The 15,003-nt window shown below is 35.0% G+C and overlaps 1 protein-coding gene across 3 annotated transcripts; it reads right to left on the bottom strand.

Annotated features, from left to right (window-relative positions):
* Positions 1-3,491: 3,491 nt before the first annotated feature.
* LOC128992576 (uncharacterized) lies at positions 3,492-14,060 on the bottom strand. 3 transcript variants are annotated; one of them, XM_054416221.1, is made up of 6 exons: positions 14,001-14,060; positions 10,262-10,307; positions 8,674-8,708; positions 6,432-6,668; positions 4,653-4,872; positions 3,492-3,690 (listed from the first exon to the last, which is right to left on the bottom strand). In XM_054416221.1, exons 2-6 carry the CDS (start codon positions 10,304-10,306, stop codon positions 3,571-3,573), a joined length of 657 nt encoding a protein of 218 aa, XP_054272196.1. In that variant the 5' UTR covers position 10,307; positions 14,001-14,060; the 3' UTR covers positions 3,492-3,570. The 3 variants fall into 3 exon arrangements, with proteins under 3 accessions (XP_054272196.1, XP_054272195.1, XP_054272197.1); XM_054416220.1 differs by lacking the exon at positions 14,001-14,060 and adding an exon at positions 13,729-13,991; XM_054416222.1 differs by lacking the exon at positions 14,001-14,060 and adding an exon at positions 10,525-10,614.
* Positions 14,061-15,003: the final 943 nt, after the last annotated feature.

Here is a 15,003-nt window from a genome sequence, read left to right as displayed (position 1 = left end):
AGCTAGCTTGTTTGAAGAAGTTTAAGTAGGCCATAGAAGACACAAAAGAGACATTGAATTTTTGAATACACAATATTTCGTTCCTATCCTCCTTATCTTGCAATTCAAAATGACTATCATTGATTTTTTTTAAAATCCCTTTACCTTTCTTGTAACCTTTAATAATTTTACAACATGCATTCATCCGAGTATAATTCTAATAAGTCAACATACAGTAGACCCCCTCTTAACCGACCTCGTATTAACCGATAATCGGATTATCCGCCTTTGATCGTAAAATAATACAGTTTGTTTTAACCGACCTTGCTTTGAGAGCAGCTCGGTTTAACCGCCGCTTTCTAGGAATCTCGGCATTTCCGCTCCCACGCTGGACAATGAGAACTGAACCATACGCTTATCTCCACAGGATATGACTAACAATAAGTTATCTTGTGAAGATCACAAAAAATATAGCATAGCCTATTGTCAGTTTTTCATCATCGTACGTAGCTCGAGCACATCTGATCTGATTTGTTATCTGTGCGGCAAATTTATAACATCATAAAGTGCGTTACGATTTTGAGAACTGATTATCTTATCGCTGGAGTAAACAAACAACGCAACTTGTAGGGAGGGCAGGGAAGGGGTGTTAACAACTCCAAGGTCAAGATAGTTTTTTTTGCCTCGAGCCTCCAGTGAGAGGCTATAAATAAACGTCCTGCCTTGTAACAAAATGGTCGCTTGTATCTTTAATGACGACAAAAGGTTCTGTACTGTATTACGATGTATTTGGAAAGCATTAATTATTACATTACAGTAGTAAAGTTATTGAAATAGGAATTTTATTGACTCTTGCCTAGTATTATAATATATTCTACTGAAAGTAGGCCTATTTGACTTAACCGTGTTTTGTGTTTATTTGTGACATTTCTATCAATATGAAAAAGGAGATAAGAGTAGTTTATTTTATAAATAATGCAAGTATGACTTCAAAATAATGATTATATAATTCCAAATGAATAGCACTTTATTATGTTATGATTTTAGGGATTGCCCGTTTTATCCGACCTTTTGAATCATCCGACCTAGGTCCGGTCCCATTTGGGTCGGTTAAGAGGGGGTCTACTGTACCTAATAATAACCTAATAGTATTGGATGATAGGTCAAACAAACCCTGACTTTTTTACAGATTTAAGAATCGCTTATGTAGGCCTTTTGTACTCTTTTTTTTCGCTTATGTACCTTTAGGTTTTTTCTATACCATAAAAATTTACAGTATGAATAAAAAGAAACACCAACACTTAAAAATAGGCAATCATTCAAAACTTGCGATTGGCTAAACCTGATTATTATATGATCAATCGATACTTAGCATTAATTATTATAAATTCTATTAAATATGTAATTAAGATTTGGGATTGACAGGAGTTAATTGTTACGATAAATGCTAAGATTAGTTGTAATCTCTAATGTTTATGCAACTACCCATACTTTGGGATTTGCTCATGGCAATTACATGTGACTCTCGGTAATCAGATACACGATAGTGTGACAAACTTGGTGATCTGACGCTACAATGAATGAATCATTAGTCGATCTCTGTACAATATTGGAATTTGATTTGTGTTGTGACGGGAGCCTCGCCTCGTTCCAGTTCGATTCCAGGCTCAAATTCATATACAGAGTGTCCCAAGAGAGGTGTCTCAAATTGATTACGGAAAAACAGCTTAACGTACAAGGATGAAATAAATTATTTCCCGCTAAATCGACCCTAAGGAATAACGTAAAAATATTTTTAACTTTTTGCCAATACAGGGTGTGCCAAAGGGTCACTAGTTCGAATCTCGGAATTTTAAAATGTAAACATATGTCATGTTATACACCATTTTAAAGGAATTTAATGGACAACTATTTTGGCGAAAACAGAAATTAATTATCTTTTTTCGTTTCAAAATGGCGGCAAAAAATCTATAGTTTTTTAATACTCTGTGTTTCCTATACTAATGCATTTAGCCCTTCTCCAGTTGAATTTTCTTACTCGTTATGAATTTAGCTTTACTTTGATATTCTACAAAGTAAAAGTTTTTTGAAATAATAAAAAGTCCAAAAAAATGTATTTTTGAAAATTTGCAAATGCTCATTGTTCAAAACTTTGAAATAGTAGCATATGTCAATGGCACATCATTTTATAGGATTTTTAATTCCTAACATCTTTGTAATTTACACTTATTTCGTATCACTTTTAGTTTTAGTGAAAATAACAAAAAACCTAACTTTCCTATATCAAATGCATGTTATTTGGGTTTAACACTAAAAGGCCCAAATTCATTTCGTGTTAAACCACGTCATTTTCAACAATTATTGAAATTATGAAAACATAAGCTCGCTTATATCGCTCTTAAGGCTAAATCAATAAACTTGATTTCTGTTTTGGCATTGACTAAAAGATATTTTTTAATTAAAAGAAAAATTCAATCATTTTGAGCAAAAATTAAAATTTTTTGAAGCCTCTGATATTACCAGAATTAATCAAATTAAAATACTCCATGTTCAAAGGCAAAACTAAATATTGCTTTCTTCTAATTTTAAGTTGTGTACTATAATTTATTATTTGAATCAAAATTATCATTGGCTTGTATTTTGACACATTTAATCGCCCATAGAACTTACAATCTACAAAAAGTGACAGTTGAAGTGTTTGAACAGGTGTTTAACCAAATCCGATTGTTGAAGGCCAGTTATGGTTCTTAATGTTTTTTTTTAGATAATTGTCATCTACTTTGTGCTTTATTTATTGAATTATACATATTCTGTTATACAAATTTGATCAATCCAAAAATTTTAAGTTTTAGTGTCCAATCAAATTGTTTTAGATTTAAAAAGCTGTCAATAACAGTAAAATACCATAATTTTTGCATATTGTGTAAAGTTTTTGTATTTATTACCAGGATAGGCTCTTCCAATAGCCTTCTATCAAAACAAAAATCCTTACAGTCTAGGAATAAAATGTATTTATTTATTTTTTATTTTAATACTTGTGACTGTTTCTATTTCCTAGTGACTGTTTCCCAATCTCCAATGACTGTTTTCTAGATGCAGACTTCACTTGCACTTAATCGCAAAGTTATGACAATGTTATATAGGCTATATAGGTTACGTATGTTTATAGGCTTTAGTAGCTAATACAGTTAATGGGCTTTAATCTTTTATTAGTAGCTAGACTGGGAAATTTACCAAGCTGCTCTTGAACAGGTTTTTTAATGATCATGAATTAAAGAAACAGGTGGTCCTTGTCAGTAACTCTATTACTCAAGGCCTCTCTCTCCATTCTACTAACCTACGCTCACATTCAAGTTAAGATACACAACATTTTGTCACTATCTTAACAAAACAGGAGCGTTTCACAAGATTCAAAATCGGCCATCCACAAAACAATACTGTAACATTACTGAAGATCAAGGAAGATTCTTCAATATGTACGAGAGTTGGCATTGGGTAAAAGAAATGAGAACTGACATTTTTATATGCTTTATTTTAAGGTAAAAATTACTTAATACAAAATATCACAGTTGTAAAACATAAAAAAAAGACTCAAAACAACTTCTTAGCAACGAATATACCGGTAAGCCCCAAAACAACTACTAGACTTGACATAGTCATAAGTGATGTTTTCCATTTAAGTTTTGAAGCGGGTTGTACAGCTCCAGGTTTCTGAAAATAAAAATGATGCAAAATAAGTTATCCATCTATCTATATATAAAATAGGCAAGCACAATTTTTGTCGGCAGAACTCCTCCGTGGTTTCTCGTCCAATTTCGTTAGTTTGTGGCTCATTGGAAAGACCTAATTCACTAGATTCATATAAGGTCTTACTTGTTAAAAAGTCCCCTCTAAGGCGAAGGAAAACCAAACTGGTAATTCAAGGATTTTTAATCTCTGTTTCCACAAAAGTCAAGTGATTTTAAATTTCAAAGTCAACTAACCAAAAGAAGTCATTTGAAGCAAATTAAATTAATTGTGACTGACAGATTATGCAAGAAATTGGGTAACAATTTGAGCCTTTTTTATTGCAATTTAAAAAAAATACTGCATTTTGTGAACATACTGGCGACAATCCAGGTACCATGCAAGCTACACAGTATCAATGATGAAGATAAACATGGACAACTTTATGCAGCTATGGTTGGCTCGGGAAACATTTTGTAGAAAACACTAAAAACAACGACAGCTTCTGAAAAATTATAAAACATTAACAAGAAATGTTGAGTATATCAAACTGAAAAAATAAGCTTATTTTCAGGAAAAATGAAATGTAGAGGAACATCAAAACACTATGTATGCCATACCGATAGCTTTAAGGTACAGTACTCCTTTGACAAATTCACAAGTCTAAATAGCTATATAAAAAAGGAAAATAAGTAGTAATTTTTTAACAACCATATCACATTAATATTCTAGGATTGGAATGTGAAAATGGAATGGATACTTACAATGGACCCAAGAAAAAGAGTTTTCTATATGATAATAAGAGCATCTAGGAACTACTTTGTGGCAAAGGCAAAAAGCTATAAGGTGCCAAGTTTAGAAATGTGTTATTGATAGTCTTGACATTACACTCAAATCAACAGAAGACAGAACACAGTGTAGAGAAATTGTTGTAGTGGGTAGCTTACCTTAAGCAGTACAGCATTGATCTGGTTGAGTAACAGCTGTGCCTGGATGTCAGCCTCCGCAGTCAAAGTCTCCAGTAACTCTGCGGAAGTGAGAGTGAGAGTGACCAGGGTGTTGTGAACGTCAGGTGATCGCAGGTTCAGGCGCAGGTGTGCCAACGCTGCATGCATCACTGTCAGGTGCTTCACAGTGCTGGCCAATATTGCGTTTACCTCCTCCGACCTGTTGACAGTCAAATGTGAGAGGTTGATGAAAGTTTGTTCCATGTTGGTTATAAAGAGTGGGGGTATATATAAATAAATCCAGCAGTTATTTTAGGTTAGGTAATCATAGTGATATTACTAATACTTTGTAGACTAATTGACAGGAATCATACGTACCTAGCTAATGGTACCAGTATATCTATCTCCATGTAGCTTTTGTCAATTCTCAAACAAACAGAAAACTAGCTCTACAATCCAAGCACGTACACTGGTTCATCTGACAGGGCGTCTACTACATTCTGGATAAAAGATTCATGGACAAATCCGGTACATTTAAGGACACTTTGTCTTGTAAGGACGTTATCTTTGTTTTGTTTTTTTTTAAAGAGGTTGGCGGCCTCTTTTAACCTTGCATTTGCCCGTCCACATAGACTAACCACCTGTTCGTGGAACGTTAACAGCAAAGCAAGGAGTGAGCCGGTATAGTACAAAGGTGAACTGTACTGATAAATTTTAGTGGCAGTGACCAGGATCCGAACCCACGACATCGCTGCCTTGGGCCCGAAGTCCGCGACGCTACCGACTAAGCCACCGACTCACTACTAATTTTTTTTTTACAAAATATATTTTCCTGATTACATTAACAATATCAATCTTGTGCTTTACTGTAGTTGTACGAGAGGAAAAAGTAAGTAGTAATAGACAAGAGTTAAGTTTGTTTCAATATAGACATTTATGAAATTAAACAAACATTTAAGTTTACTTAAGGTAAAGCTTTATAGTATAACATAAACACAATCATTGTCTCCTGTGATAGCGACCAAAGCCTAAGTCAGTGATTAGTCACAGAAACATTATCAACGTCGTCCGCAATAGCGGCAAAATCATGTATATCTTCTGTGGTCGTATAGTCATCATAATCTCCCATGGTCACGGAAAAGTAATCGTCGCCATCCGCAATTGTGTAAAAATCCTGAATATTTCCTGTGGTTGTGTGGTCATCATCATCATCTCCCGCAGTCATGGAAACGTCATCATGGTCTTCCACGATCGCGGCAAAATGGTGGACATCTCAGGTGGGCGTGTAGTTATCACCATCGTCTACTAACACTATGGAAACGTCATCAACGTCATCCGTGTTCTTGGCAAAACTGTGGATATATCGACCACACAAACTTATTTAAAAGGATAGGACTAGTCTGATATTTAAGGACGAATCCCGTACATTTCATGTCCAGCCCAAAATTAAGTACAATTCCCGGTTTTCCCAGTTGGTAACATACATCACCTGATATTGCAAGTGTTCCCTAGGCCTAAACAAATTATTTTTAAGTGGCATTAGTGGCAATGTAAAAATTAGATTCCATGTGTAAGCTTGAATGTATAATCAATTCCCCGTAGAACCCTCCAAAGGAGGTGTGTGTTCTGGTTTTACTCAACCAAAATATGGCAACCCTACACATACATCATATAGCGATATTCTAACACCACATGTTCATTTGACAAAAGATGCTGATATTTCAGACATGCTCAAATTCAACTAAGAAACATCTTTCTAGCTGGAACCGTAAAACTAACCTCAAATTTCCGAGCTGCACTTCTTCAGCTGCTTTAGTTTTATTTTGCTTCAACTTGGCAACTCCCTCAAGCAGAGTCGCTCTGTGTTTTGAGTCTGTCATCCCAATGTGACAAAGATCCTCCTCACTAAGGTGCAGGAAAATGTCCAACGTGATGCCCTGGTTGACGAACATCTCAATGTATTCATTTAGATGTAAGCCGCAGAGGAACATGACAACATCATTGTACTCCTCCCCCCTGGAATAATTTAAATCTGATTAAATCATTCCAGTATTGGATGTTGCTGTCATATTTGGGGAGGATCTTATATTTAGCCTTAAAAACAATACAGAATGTCCTCATTATACAGTGTGTAAATTAAGTATTGAAACAAATCTGTATTTTTTAAACCGAAATAGATAGAAATATTCTGTTTGCACCATTGCTTATGTCTTGACAAACCCTTCAAAATGTGGGGTAACTCAATAGGGCTTGTTATTTGGAAGAAATAAGTCACCCCTAACCTGTTAAGGGGGTTAAAAAATATTTTTGATGTAAAAAATTGTGGACACATTATTAAAAACCAATGCCATAAACAGAATATTTCTATATTTTTCTGTTTAAAAATACAGATTTGTTTCAATACTTAATTTACACACTGTATACAATGGATTTATTTTAGCAAAGTACTGGCAAAACAAAGCTGCATAAACTGAGGACCGTGGAAACTGCTGCCGTCAGTGTAAAAAAATTTGGTAGGCTAGCTTTTTTTTTAACAAATTCCGACTTTTTACTTAGACTAGGCCTATTTTATATTCATACAGTAAAGAAAAACAGTGTTAAACTTTTATTTGATTATTGTACTCAGTAGGGACAGAAAATCTGTAATCACATGTAACAATAAAAACCCATAAATATGAATGGTGAGTACAAACGACAAACATTTACGCAAACTGAGATCATGTGTACGGAGAACTACCTGTATCTCACTCATTACCTACCGGTATATCTAAAGGAGTAGTTATGCACTTCAAGGTAACCTAAAAAAATTGAAAAATCATTGATTTTGTATACATCTCTTAGAGACTTTCCCATGAAAAATTTCCAGTTACAAACCTAACCTCCCTGTTCTATGACGGCGCTGAAGGGCCACCAACTATAAAAAAAATATTTGTCTTCCGTCTCTGAGAAAATTCTGAGATTAAAGACAGAGCACGGGAAGTAGGCTTCCTCTCTGTGAAAAAGTCAGAATTCTCAGTTTAAAGTCAGAATTTAACAAGTGGGCGTTCCTCTCTGTGAAAAAGTTAGAATTCTGAGATTAAAGTCAGAATTTAACTTGTGGGCGTTCCTTGAATTGAACGTTCTTCTACTGCATTCATACTCAACGACGCGAATTGAGCACCGAAATGGACCCTAATGAAAGAGAAGCCATTATTAGTGATTATTTCAGATTAGGCTTGGCTCAGGCAGAAATTGTATCTTTACTTGCTTGTAAATATAACACTGTGTTGAGTATTATACAGTTAAAACGTATTTTAAAAAGGTTAGGTTTGTGTAGGAGGATTAATTATTCTTCAATTGAAGAGGTGAAACATTTCATTAGGAATGAGCTTAACAACTCAGGCCAGTTACATGGATACAGGATGCATTTGATATGTATCCAAAATGGCTTTTTAGTAAAACAAAAAACAGTTAGTTCGATTCTTAAAGAACTTGACCCTGTATGACTTGCGACTTCAGGACCCGCAAACATTTACGTCGACAAATATGGTGCAAGAACAAAGGTCCAAACTCTCTTTGGCATTTAGATGCATATGATAAGTCAAAGCCATATGGCATATAGTGTCCATGGTTGTATGCACTGAGTTTGAAGAGACTAACTTACTCTACTCACTCACTCAGTCAATACTCAACTCAAACTCTAGAGACCAGCCTAGCGCTAAAGGGACGGGTAGCGAGAGAGCAAAGAGTTAAAATCTGACTTAAATCTCAGAGGGGAACGCCCACTAGTTCTAGTTATAATTCTGATTTTAAACTCGGAATTCTGACTTTTTTCTCAGAGAGGAAGCCTACTTCCCGTGCTCTGACTTTAATCTTAGAATTCTAAGTTTTTTCTCAGAGATGAAGAAAAATATTTATTTTTTTTATCAGTTGGTGGCCCTTCAGCGCCGTTGTACTGTTCCCACTGTATAAATTCAAGTGTAAATTACTGGACATTTAGCCAACGATAATCACAACGAATCTTCACTAATGTAGAACTTACCAATCTTCTTCTAATTCGACAACATTTTCTTGAGCCTGAAAAGAATGGACATTAGGTTACATCAGACTTTCTGAGCCTTACTCTAGCTGTTACTTAAATTATTATTATAAAAAAATGGAATAAAAGTAGAAAATTTATACAGACAGCCACACTCTAATACTTCTCTTCTCTTCTTCCAAACAGGCTATGTGCCCAACACAAATCTATTAGCCTACAGGATAAATTACATAATTGTATAACCTATTGTGAAATGCACCATTTTAAACATTTTGCTAAATGCTCAAACGGAGTGCTACAAAACGTAAATACTGGCAAATAAAAAATATTTCTATAAATTTAATTAAGCTTTTAGAAATATCTGGTTTCTTGAATAGTGTGTTTATTTGCAATAGGTAGGCTACCAATTTCAGGAATTCTAACTACTATGACCTATGCTGTACAGGAAAAATATAAGTGTTTCAGCTACTTTAAGTAGCCTATTTTAGTTTGAGTCATACTATAAGTACTTAAATATCATTCAAATAGAATATTTTTCATATTAACTCATTAGGCCTAACTATAGTTGGAAGACAGTTAATTTTAGAGGCAGACCTAGACTATATTGCAACTCAAAGATGTTGGTTTAACTTAATAACATATTGGCTCTCTCAGAATCACTTAAAACCCTCCAGTACACGCGCCGCGGACTAAGAATCCGCAAATTTTAAAAAGCGTGCCGAAAAAAGTGAATTTGCAAGTGAATGACATGACGCCCCATATACCTTCTCCCACTACCTTTACAAGACCAATGGAGGTGTTGTAACCGTCTTATCGTCAGTTGGCCCTGAGCTACGAGGGTGTAAAGTTAGGCGCGTCATGTTTCAAGAGGATGAAGAACAGGCCAGTGATTGAATGATTTGTTTTCAACACGACATATTCAATTTGAAATATTTTTTATTGTTTTGAAATTCATCTATATCCATTAACCTATATTTGGATTAGGGGTATTTGAAATTTTGATGCTATATGAAGTTTATTAGGTAGGCCTACCAATATAAAAGAGTGTTTCCAGTAAGAAGTATATGCGGACTGTCAGTCCGCGCGTGTGTACTGTTGTAACTATTAGCAGCGAGTGTCAAATCAAATCAAAATATACTTTATTTCCAAAAATATTGCAGAATAAAATATAAACATAAACTTCCAGTGAAACAGACACCTTACTTGCTATTGCATGGATAAAATAATTAATAAAAATACATGTAAACTTAATAATAATAACAAAGGTTGGAAAGGTTTCAGAGAAGCTATGTTATATAACATAGCTATATATATAATGGAGGGTTAAATATATTTACTGATTTTTACATCCGTATTTTATATTTTTTTGTCCCTTTTGGTAATTTTCATGTCATTGTCATTTCTCAACTAACTTAGGCCTAAGCTAGCATTTTTATAAAATACTGTGCTAGTAAAATATTGTAGCCTGTATCTTTTGTATCTTTGTTATTGTTTTTAGTAATAAGTTATGGCATATAAGCTTATAGGTTTATTATAATTAGTTTTTAGACAATACAGATAGCCTATATTTGAGTCTTTGATTTAAGCTTACCTCATCCTCATTATTGGTAGAATCTGCGATTTCTACAGAAGCCATTCTAAAACAGAAAAACACTTTATCAAGCTCACTCAGCTACCATTAAAGAATATCACTATTTAAATTACAGTTATTGTAGCCCAAATGTTATATTATAGACTGAGAAATCTACTAACTTTTTTAGCGGAGCGAAGCGAAGCTCTTTGGGATCAACTTCAATGCAATTGTTATAACACTTAATCTCAATAACGGGCTGAACATATTTTAGCCAAACTTACCAAGGTTGTTTAGTCAAATGTTTGGATGGTTTGGACATAACCAATTTCAATTTTTGATAATGCCTATATAATTTTAAAGTACCAAACTCAAAGTTTTAAAATTTTAACATTGGTCTTATGGGTTGCCATGATGGTTACAAAATAACGACGTAAATGTAAACAAAACAAAGAATCATACCATATGTTAAAATCAAACCACGAACTAAACACAGTACAAAAGAAAAAAATTCAGATGATGACAACTACTGATCAAATACCACAGAGAAAGTCTTTGATTTAAGGCCTACATTTAAGTCGCAATTTGGAAACGACCACTGATCGAATATGTACAGTCATAGATAAAACATACTTTCAGGTACATTAACAGATTTGATTTACGTTGCTAAATAAGGTTATAACAAATAATATTTTATCTTAAACAATTCGTCGGTGAATTACATATTCATGGATCCAACTCATAAATGGCAAACTTAAACAGGTCCACAACGTAGGAAGTGGTGAAGGAAGTAGTAAAGGCTGGTGATGCGGAGTGTGGGAAACATTTGTGGCAGTTAAATAATGTATCTGCAATATAGGCCTAGGCCTAAAATGTTATGGGAAGGGAGGGAAACAGGTCCAAGACGTAGGAATTGGTGAAGGAAGTAAGTAAGTAAAGACAAACAGTCCGGAGTGTGGGAACCGTTGTAAGGGAGATGTAGGTTTTATATTTGTAGATATTTGTAAACTAGAGGTTGTAGAGGTTGAATTGTAGATAGTGACCTTGCCAACTAGGAAGCGTGCTGGAGGTGTTTTGGTAAACACTGAGGGCTTTGCACTCAGTAGCTGTCAGATCAATAAATAGGCCACCTGAGGTAGAGAAAGGGGTCAGTTGCCCGGGGCAAGGTGCCCAGGAGAGTTGGGTGAGTACTGGTTTCTCTATCTTGGGGTTAGGCCCTGTAGTCGGGAGTTTTGTACGGGAAGTTTTGATTTAAGGGGACTGTAAGTTAGTTGGGGTTTTGTGTTTTGTTTTGAAGGAATTATTTTGGGGATTTATACTTTGATTTGATTAGATTACAAGGGAATAGTTTCACTTCGTTTTTGGGTATTATAAATCTAAGATTCAAGCTACCTCCAGAGCGGTTCCTACCAGGCATTTGTTAGTAGGCTATACCTGAGAGTAACTGTCACTGTATTAAACTTGATTACTTAAGACAATTAAAAATCCTATTTGATGAACACGATCTGATTCTCTTATTGAACAGCTACCCAGCTCATGGCATAAAGTAGAATAAGTTTAAAGATTCGGGTTTGCTATAAAGCTACGCTCCCATGTGCGTATGCAGAATAGCCTATGAAGAGCGAGGGGGTTTTCTGCATATCACAAGTGATGTAGGCGCCGGAATTTTGTAAACTTGTACAAAATTTTCGATTCTGGTACCTCATTTAAATTGGCTCTCAAATTTTTTGTTTGTAAATCAATTTTTGTTTGCGATACAAAGCGAGTTGGGTTGCTGTTAGGACGTGCTAGGTTTGTGCTAGCTCGGCATAGTTAGCAGTATTGCTACATAGATTCTGTTGTACTTTGTTCAGTAGGGATTAAGCAATCCAGTCTAATTGTGTCTAGTAAGGTATACAGTGAGGCAATATATTCGATCAAAGCATTCTCTTAACCTACTTTAGAAGTTTAGAGTTACAGTTACAATAGAAAATGAATTGTTTATTTTACGAAGAGAATGGATGTGGTCTAAGTTTAACTGACATAAAAAATTTAAACAAGGAGCAAGCGAAAGAATTGTTTCATAAATTAGAATTACCTATACCTAAGGGAGCTGACTTAGAGTTTTTACGATCTAGTCTTAGGTTAATGAAATTAGATGATAAGCATAAGCAAGAAGGTGTATCATTTTATGAGGATATAAGTAAGTGGAATAGGAGAGTTAGTTTTATTCAAGAACAGCTATCAAATGAAAATTTAAATAGGGAAGTTGTTTACGAAAACCAGAGCAAGGACGAGTGCGAGCACGAGGTTGAGAACGATTACGAAGAAATCGCATATCGAATTCTGCATATCACACCGTCTGTGGCAGTAATATTGGCTGCACTTTACTTTAGGTCCTACACTCATTCGAATAAAAATATCGATCGATATATCGATTAATCGATTGTTTCATTCGATATATCGTTTGGTTAGATAGGTAAGGTTAACCTAACCTAACTAACCAAACGATATATCGAATGAAACAATCGAACAAACGATATTTTCATTCGAATGAGTGTAGGACCTAAAGTAAAGTGCAGCCGTAATATTAATCCATCTGCAATCCTAAAATGCTATGGGAAGGGAGGGAAACAGGTCCACAACATTGGAGGTGGTGAAGGAAGTAGTAAAGGCTGGCAGTGCGGAGTGTGGGAACCGTTTGTCGCCGTTACATTAACCTATCTGCAACACAAAAATGTTATGGGAAGGGGGGAAACAGTTCCACGTAGAAAGTGGTAAAGTAAGTAGTATTTTTTTGTCCTAGGACGCTAGGCACGAGCCTGGAATTGTTTTTCACATTACTTCAGGCTAGACCTAGGGGTTACAGCATTATCACTTAGATAAAAATCCATTGGTGATTTGGAGTCCCGCGCTCTAACCACTAGACCAGCTCGCTCCCCGGTGAAGGAAGTAGTAAAGACTGGCAGTGTGGAGTGTGGGAACCGTTTGTGCCAGTTACATTAATGTATCTGCAATACTAATGCTATGGGAAGGAAGGGAAACAGGTCCGCTACACGACGTAGGAAGTGGTGAAGGAAGTAGTAAAGGCTAGCAGTGCAGAGTGTGGGAACATTTGTATTTTGTAATATATCTATAAACAATTTTAATTTATTGTTTTACATGATTGCTCCGCTCAACTTGGCTTTCATTGCTATGAAAAAAAATCCTAGTTTACTTAGCCTACTTAAGTTAGGCTACTAACTTAAAGAATGCCAGGTTCACACAAGTCTACTAACTTAAGTTACAGTAACTTACTGCTGACATAATTTATAGGTACGCCGTGCCGTAATTTACGGTAAGTTTCCCGAGCATGCCATATTTTATGTTTGTGCAGCAATTTAATGTAAGTTTAGTGTAAAAGTAAATTTCACGTTATACAGATATTTCTCTTTGGTCCATTTCAACCGTGGTTTAACTTAACTTACTTGTTACAAATAAGCCTAAGTTAACTTTACATGGTTTTTCACCTTTGAAATTGAAAATTGCCAATGCCAAGAAACTTCCAATACTGTGTAACCCGTAACGTTAGTTGCAGCTTGCAGCTCTGTCTCACTCAAGCTAGCATGACCTAACCTCAAAATAACGCACACAATGTAAAACTAATCTTACTTTACTAATCTTGATTATAAAAACATCAATTAAGTAAGAAAATTAAATTATTATTGAATCAGACTACATCAGTTGGATGAAATATACGCTGTCGATAAACGAAATCGTATCATACATTTGTTTTGTTTACCTGAAATGAAATAACAAAACGAAAACACAAACAACAGACAGAAGTAAAGTAACAGACCGCAATCCAATCCCACCCAATCACCCAATGCTTATTTTTCATATTGAAGTATTGAAGCTTGGTGGCTATGATTTTTCCCATGAAGCTGTGATTTTACTAGATTAGAGAAAAAATATTGTTTTCATTTTAGAAATCCATATAAATCCTAAAACCCCCATGAACTTGTGAGAAAACTAAAAGTCACACATTAACATTATCATATATCAAGAAAAACCAATCATCATATAGCTCTCCAAGTATCTATAGTTATCGTCTCCGCAACAATTTCAATCTTTCAGTACCACGACACTCAACCACTTTCTTTCAGAAAAAATTTCACTTCAATCATTGACTTTATATCTCTACACGTATAGAGATATAAAGTCAATACTTCAATGCAGTAAAACTTTTTAATGACCTCCCTCTCCCTTTGAAAGCCGAACAGGACATCGGAAAATTCAGGATACTAGTTAAGTCCATGTTGATAAATAAGGTCTGCTACAGCGTCCGGGAATTTGCTGGTAGTCTTTAACCTTATTAAACATAAAAGAAAACAATTTGTATATAATGTATTTAATAGTTAATTAATTTCATAATAAATGTAATCTCTTGACTTGGCCAAGCAATGTATTGTTAATCTGGCTGAATAAAGGACTTTGACTTCACCTCCAGGGGCCCATTTCATAATAAACTACAAGTTACAAGTTGTAACTTGTAATTTCCATTAGATTTGCATTGGGCGATCAGCTGATTTACTAATAATATTAGTTTGTAGGCCTACTTTATTATGAAATGGGCCCCAGGGGCCTATTTCATAATAATCTACAATGGTTTTCCCTTCCACCATGCTACAAACTAATATTATTAGTAAATCAGCTGATTATGCCCAATGCAAATCTAATGGAAATTACAACTTGTAGTTTATTATGAAACAGGCCCCAGTCCGGGCCCTTCGAAGTGGAAACGT

This window comes from Macrosteles quadrilineatus, unplaced genomic scaffold (genome assembly GCF_028750875.1).
Source record: "Macrosteles quadrilineatus isolate MER2022 unplaced genomic scaffold, UCM_ALF_1.0 Scaffold_4__1_contigs__length_99947679, whole genome shotgun sequence".
Lineage (NCBI taxonomy): Eukaryota > Metazoa > Arthropoda > Insecta > Hemiptera > Cicadellidae > Macrosteles > Macrosteles quadrilineatus.
The sequence above is the reverse complement of the archived record's forward strand: the minus strand, read 5'-3'. Positions and strand labels throughout refer to the sequence as shown.